The 7,442-nt window shown below is 46.0% G+C and overlaps 1 protein-coding gene across 1 annotated transcript in view; it reads right to left on the reverse strand.

Moving 5' to 3' along the window:
* Nucleotides 1-3,711: 3,711 nt before the first annotated feature.
* Nucleotides 3,712-7,442, reverse strand: part of ABHD8 (abhydrolase domain containing 8) — a 7,368-nt gene continuing 3,637 nt past the window's right edge. The window contains exons 2-4 of the mRNA XM_006877136.1: nucleotides 5,209-5,379; nucleotides 4,859-5,075; nucleotides 3,712-3,870 (exon numbers count right to left, since the gene is read on the reverse strand). Of these exons, the coding sequence (XP_006877198.1) occupies nucleotides 3,712-3,870; nucleotides 4,859-5,075; nucleotides 5,209-5,379 (547 nt within the window). The remainder of the gene's footprint in view (nucleotides 3,871-4,858; nucleotides 5,076-5,208; nucleotides 5,380-7,442) is intronic.

A 7,442-nucleotide genomic window follows, 5' to 3' on the forward strand; every position in this document is an offset into this window, starting at 1 on the left:
TATTGTCAGGAGGGACCAGTGACTGGAGAAGGATATCATGTTTGGTAAGGTGGAGATCAGAGAAAAAGAGGAAGACCCCCAACGAGATAGATTGGCCAAGTGGCAGCATCGATGGACTCAAGCGTGGCAACAGTAGTGAGGTTGTCCCAGGATCAGGCAGTGTTTCGTTCTGCTGTGCATAAGGTCACTATGAATCAGTACCGACTCGATGGCACCTAACAACAACAACATAGGACAAATGTTGACTGATGGAGAAAGCAGAATGCATCACTGTACCAAAAAGAAATGGCTGATATTCAACCATTTCAAGAGGTAGCATATAATCAAGAACTGATGATACCAAAGGAAGAATTGGCTGCTCTGCAGGCACTGGTGAAAAACAAGGCTTCAGGAATTAACAGTACCATCTGAGATGTTTCAACAAGACACAACACAGGAAGCTCTTGTCTATGCAAAGATATTTGGAAGACAGTTACCCACCCAACTGACAGGAAGAGATCCCTATTTGTGCCGATTCTAAAGAAAGGTGATCCAACAAAATGTAGAACTTAACAAATAATATTTTCACATGCAAGCAAAACGTTACTGACGATAAGTTTTAAATGGTTCCAGCAGTACAGCCATAGGGACCTTCCAGAAATCCAAGTTGGATTCAGAAGAACACTTGCAATGAGGAATGGCACTGCTGGAGTAGGATGGCTGGATCTTGAAAGCAGAGAATACCAGAAAGATGTTCACCTCTGTATACAAAGACATTCGACTGTGGATCATAATAAATTATGGATAACATTGTAAAGAACTGGCATTCCAGAACACTTAATTGTGCTCTGACAGAACGTATACATAGATCAAGAGAAGTTGTTGGAACAGAACAAGAGGATACTGCAAGGTTTAAAATAAGGAAAGGTGTGCATTTGGGTTTTATCTTTTTGCCAGGTTTATTGTCTGTATGCAAAGCAAATTGAGAAAGAAAGCTGAGGCTTTCTGTACCCACAAAGATTTAAAGCCTAGGAAACCCTATAGAGGGTCACTGTGAATTGGAACCAATTTGACAACACTGAACAACAAAATGCTGAGCAAATAATCTGAGAAACTGGACTATATGAAGAAAAATGCAGTAGCAGGATTGGAGGAAAACTCATGAAAAACTTGTGATATGCAGGTGACACCACCTTACTTGCTGGAAGCAAAGGAGTCTTGAAGCACTTGCTCATGAAGATTAAAGATTATAGTCTTCAATATGGAGTATTCATTAACAAAGATTACAGTCTTCGGTATGGAGTATTCATCAACAAAGAAAAACACATGTCTCATAACTGGACTTATAAGCATCATCATGATGAGCAGAGAAAAGACTGAAGTTCTCCAGAGTTTCATTTTAATGGGACCCACAATAACACTTACTCTCATGGAAACAGCAATCATGAAATCAAATGACGTGATTACATTGTTCAAATCTGTAGAAGACCTCTTTAAAGTGTTTAAAAACAAAGATGCCACTTTGAGGACTAAGGTGCACTCGGCTCAAGCATGGTATTTTCAATCACCTCATAGGCATGCAAAAGCTGGGATCATGAATAAAATGGTGATGGTTGTGTACTATCCAGTCAGTTGTGACTTGGAGTGACCCTGTACATCTTTTCAGGAGCAAAAAGCTTCATCTTTCTCCTGCAGAATGGCTGCTAGATTCAAATTGCCAACTTTGTGGTTAGCAGTCCAACTTATAACCAGGGCTCCACCACACCAAGACCTCTAATGAATAAGGAAAATTGAATAATTGATGCCTTTGAATTATGGTGTTGGCAAATAATATTGATTATATTCTGAACTGCCAGAAGAATGAAAAATTCTCTTAAAAGTATAGACAAAATGTTCCTTAAAAGGAAGGATGGCGAGACTTGTCTCACATACTTTGGACATATTATCAGGAGGGACCAGTTCCTGGAAGACATCATGCTTGGTAAAGAATGTTGTTTCGTTGTTGTTGTTAAGTGCCATCGAGTCAGTTCTGACTCATAGCAGCCCTGTCTAGGGTTTTCGAGGAGCAACTGGTGGATTTGAACCGTCAACTTTGTGGTCCAGTGCATTATCCTGCAGTGTCACACCAGGACTCCTGGTAAAGTATGTTGGTAAGTGCCATCGAGTTGGTCCTAACTTATAGCAACTCTGTGTAGGGTTTCCGAGGAGTGGCTGGTGAGTTTGAACCACTGGCCTTTTAGTTCAAACCAACCTTGAGGTGGAGTGCTTATCCTCTGGTGCCACACCAGGACTCCCTGGTAAAGTATGTGGTGGTGGTGGTATGCTGTGGAGTTGGTTCCGACTCAGCGACCCAGCATAGGGTTTCCGAGGCTGTAAACCATTACAGGAGCAGAAAGTCTCATCTTTCTCCTGCAGAATGGCTGGTAGTTTCGAACTTCTGACCTTGTGGTTAGCAGCCCAGCTCCTAATCCATGACGTTATCAGGACTCCTTGTACAGCCAAGAAAACTATGGAGCAGTTCTACTCTTAACACTTGGAGTCTCCTTGAATTGGATTAGACTCAATGGCAACATGTTAGGTTTTTTGGGGGGTTGGTAGTTGTAAACACAGAAGTATAGATTTACCAAGTGGCTGACCCAATAGATGCAAACAGCAATAATTGTGAGGGTGTCTCAGGACCAGGCAGGGTTTTGGTCTTTTGTAAATAGGGTCACTGTAAGTCGGAACTAACTCAACAACAGCCAGCATCAACCCATTTGTCTGTGGAGGCTTGCTTTTTGCTATGATGCAGAACAGATTTCAGTGGAGTTTCTAGACTAAAAGGAATAAAAGAAGTAGGCCAAGCAATCTGCTTCCGGAAAATCAGCCAGTGAAAATCCTATGTTTCGCAACTGTGCTCTGTGATTGATCATGGATGGGAATGGTACAAGATTAGACAGTATTGCATTCTGTTATACATGGGCTCCTCCTACACCAGGTGACCCAATGGCAGCTAATAGCAGTCCCTGGCAATGTCCACCCATCCTTACACCTCCCTGTGCACCTCAACCAGATCTCCTCTTCTCCACCAAGGACAAAGCTCACTCCCTGATTGGCTGCCTCACTCTACAGGAATAATGCCCAAGTAGCCCCTGAATTCTGGGAATAGGGGTACACTTGTGAAGCAATCCTGGACCACAGATATCCGCACCAACATCTGCAGATGGGGAAACTGAAAACTCTTCCCTAGGGTCCCCAACACGGTTTCAAAGACCCCAATTGTCATTTCTTTTTATTGAGTTGTAAGTTGAAATGTGCAGGTTCTATGGCGTCCAACTACCTTGGGCAACAATACCTCCCAGGATTGTGCCGCAGAAAGTGGAGGGGCTCGGGGAGAGGTCTTGGGGAAGGAAGCACCCGAGGGTCCCTACGGGGCTCAGGATAAAGCACGCTGACACGAAGACAGAGAGCGGGGTTGGGGTCAGCTTGGCCCGTGGTACGGGGTGTAGGGGACTTTTGTACAAGGTTATCTCGGCAGGTTTCTGGCAGCAGCACCCATATAGTATGGGTCCACAGAACGCAAGCAGATGGGGCGTCCCTCTGGCTCCCCTTGCCTGTCCTGGGGGCGTCTCCCTGGCCTGGCCCCGCCCATGGGGCGGGGCGAATGGCTACCCGGGTGGCCTCATTGCAGAAATGGCTCTGACCACAGCTTCTCCAGCTCTTCAGTTCACCAAGTGATGCCTGTCACCGTCACTACTTTTTCTCCTCCTGGGATGCGGGCAGGGCCTGCGGAGTGGGCTCGGGCTCCCACAGCAGAAACTCGTGGAGTAGCGTGTTCACGGTCTCTGGGCACTCGAGCATCACCATGTGGCTACCCTCTTCGATAAGCTTCAGGAAGGCCAGAAGCAGGATCTGCTCAGGTACAAGGGCAATGAGCGGGACGGGGCAGGCCGCCGGAACCCCTCCACCTCAGGGCCCTGAGCAGCAGTCTCTCTGGGCTTCCCACATCATCCATGCCTTGCCTTCAGCACAGAAAAGTCCCTCCTGCAGTCTACCTTTCATCCTTCCCACTCCACCCAGTGAAGAGTCAGAGAATGCATATTCCGAGACTCCTCAACTGAAAAAAAAAAAACACCAGGAAGTCCTTCATGCCATCCCCCCTTTATCCTACACTTCCACCCAATGGGAGCCAGAAGATGGCTTGTCACCCTGATGAAGCTGTATCCATTAATCATCCAGTATCCATGAAATGTCTCCAGTGTGTGCCCAGTAGTTTCCCACCTCGGCACTGCTGACATTTGGTACTGGGTTATTCTCTGTGATGGGGGCCACTTTGGTCTCCACCTACTACTAGATGCCAGTAGTTAACTTCCCCAAGTCATTAACCAAAAATGTCCCCAGAAGTTGCTCATTGTTTCCTGCGGGGCGATACTAAAAATGCTAAGGGTCCCAAGTCCATTTTCTGGACGTCTTTAATGTCTTAAGTTCCTGGCCCTGCTCTCTCAGAACCACACAACCCCTCAGGCTCCCACAAACCCACTGTACAGATCCTGTGCACAGAGCTTTCAGCCCGTTGAGAGGCAGTGGTGGGGATGGGCGGGGCCTTAATATCTTCCAGGATAGCAGCGCATCTGAGCTATTCTTTTGCAATTGACTAATATTTTCGTTTCCCTAAGCCTGCGCTGTAAGATAAGCACTAAACTGCAATGTCGGTTTGAACCACAAGGTCAGTGGTTCAAACTCACCAGCTGCTCCTCAGAAACCCTATACAGGGTCTCTAAGAGTAGGAACCAATTTGAATGGCATTTAACAGAAAGTAAAGGTGGAACATGCTGAAGCCCAATCCCTGGTCTGCTCACGCCCTCAGCAGTCTCTGCCCCTATCCAGCCCTGCCCCTTACCTCGGCCATGCGCTGGTCCTCCTCCACTGGCACAAACTTGTCATGCATGCCATGGACAAGCAGGACTGGCACGGTGAGTTCAGCGTGGTACACCTCGTCTCCTTCAGGCCAGTACTGCCCACTCATCATGGCGCGCAGCACAAATGACGACACGTTGAATGCGTTACCCTCTTTCAGCAGCTGCTTTTCCTTGGCCCCTTGGCGAGCGAAGCCAGCCCTGGCCAGGAAAACAGGGTTAGAGAACCCCGTGCAAGCTCCACCAGCCCCAGCTCTAGCAGACAACCTTCCCTTCCACCTGGCTCCTGGAGGTGCCAAGGCCAGAGTCCCTGTCTTGGGGTGGGGACACTTACTTGAGGAAGCTCCAGGCCAGGCAGGGGGACAGACAATGCAGGACACACGTGGGCATGTTGAAGATGGAGCAGAAGCTGGGCTCCAGCGCTGTAGGTCCCCCGCCGTTGATCATGATCACCTTGTGCACCAGGTCTGGGTATTCGTGCGCCAGGAACGTGCAGAAGGAGACACTGCCCAGGCAGGAAGTGGGAGGGGTTAAAAGTCAGCAGGACTGACAAAGAGGGAGTTAATGCCCTCCCCTCATCCAGGAGGTGAATCCTTGAAGGCCAAGACTCTTTCCCTAAGGTCTATGGACACCTGATGAGGTGGGGCATCTGAGATGTCCAAAATTTGTGAGATTATGGGTGTGTTGAGGGCAGATTTTTCTGGAGAAAGGATCTGAATCCAGAACTTTCATCTGATTTTCAAATGCTCCATGAATCTAAAAGGGTCTGTTGGGTACGTACTGGACAGCCAAGCACAGGCTCTGTCTGTAGGATAAGTACGGGACTGCAAACCACAGGGTTCGTGGTTCGAGCCCACCAGCTGCTCCGTGGGAGAAAAATGAAGTTTTCTCCTGTAAAGATTTACAGCCTCAGAAGCCCTATGCAGGGTTGCTATGAGTGGGAACCAACTCAACGGTAAACAGCCATGGCCCCAAACAGCATAAGAATTACATGTTATTAAGTGTTTCTGATTAACTACTTGACTACTACCTGAAAGGTTGGTGGTTCAAATCCATCCAAAGGTCCCTAAGATGACAGGCCTAGAGACCACCTTCTGAAACGTAACAGCCTTGAAAACCCTATGGACTGTGCATACATGAGACCACCAGGAATTGAAATTACTAGTGTCAAGAAAGCAGTCTGACTAAACATACCCTTTGGATGTCTAGAGAAGGCCACTGTGGCCTATGTATCTTCTCCCTTCTGCTCTGGACTTGGTTTATGCCGCTGCCTCAGGGACCTCCAAATTTCAGTTCCTCATTCCCTCTAAAGCAGGGTTTAAACCAGTCAACTGCCATTGAACCAACTCATAGTGACACTATATAGGTTTTCTGAGACTGTAACTACACACAAACTAAGGTGCTTTGGTAGTGTAGTGGTTAGGAGTTGGGCTGCTAATACCACCGTCAGTAGTTCAAAACTACCAGCGGTTCGACAGGAGAAAGATGAGGCTTTCTGTTCCCATAAAGATTTACAGCCTTGGAAATCCTATAGAGTGTCACTCTGAGCTGGAACCGACACCATGGCATATAATCACATCACCACCACCACACACAAATTGGTGGAATACTCTGGATATAGGACCTTCTCCACCCCCACCCCCACCCCCCGGCAATCTTGTATAATTCACTTCTTAAAATCAACAGTATTATTTTGAAATCTTTGTAAATTGGGCAGGACCAAATTAAAACTGTGTGATAACCTCTTATAAAAAGTATTTGGGAACTACAGCTGTAGCTCCCTAAAGACCAATTTGAAACTAAAAAAAAAAGAAACATCCTTATAAAATCACAAGTGCTAACAACGTTTTGATAATAGGTTTCACTGGTGGGACAACAACACTCATTTGTTTCTGACTACATTCAGGCTACAAGAGCAGAGAACTTTAACAGAAATTAAGTGGCCATATGCCTGAAATACAACGGGCCCTTTAGTTTGTAAAGCAAAGGCCGTGGGTTTGTTTTAATAAGCTTCCATCACAGAGCATTTTATAAGGAAGGACAGGATACAGGTAGGAATCAGGCTGACATGACTGTACTAGTAGTGACTCACTGTGTGACCTTGGGCAGATTGCTTAACCTCTCTGACTTTCAGTCTCCACTCATAGCTTTGTTATGAATTGATGCACATAAAAGTGTCAACAGGAACTACCATAGATAGGTGTTCATTTAATTGGAGGTGTCATTTGCCATTAAACACTGACTTTTTTAGGATGTTATCCTCTTAGCAAGTAAGAGTTATGCGGCTTTCCAGCCTGGGTTTCTTTCTTTTGGATACTTACGTAACATATTTCTTTTTATTGTCTTATTACATTGGCTACAATCACTGGAAAGAAGGAAAAGGTCAAAATGGATGTTAGAAGAGACTCTGAAACTTGCTTTCCAGTGTAGAGATGCTAAAGCTAATGGAAGAAATGAGGAGGTCCAAGAGCTGAACAGAAAATTTCAAAGATCAGCTCGAGAAGATAAAGCCAAATATTATAATAAAATGTGCAAAGATTTGGAATCAGAAAACCAAAAAGGAAGAAC

The sequence above is a fragment of the Chrysochloris asiatica genome, unplaced genomic scaffold, assembly GCF_000296735.1.
Source record: "Chrysochloris asiatica unplaced genomic scaffold, ChrAsi1.0 scaffold00442, whole genome shotgun sequence".
Taxonomy (NCBI): Eukaryota; Metazoa; Chordata; class Mammalia; order Afrosoricida; family Chrysochloridae; genus Chrysochloris; species Chrysochloris asiatica.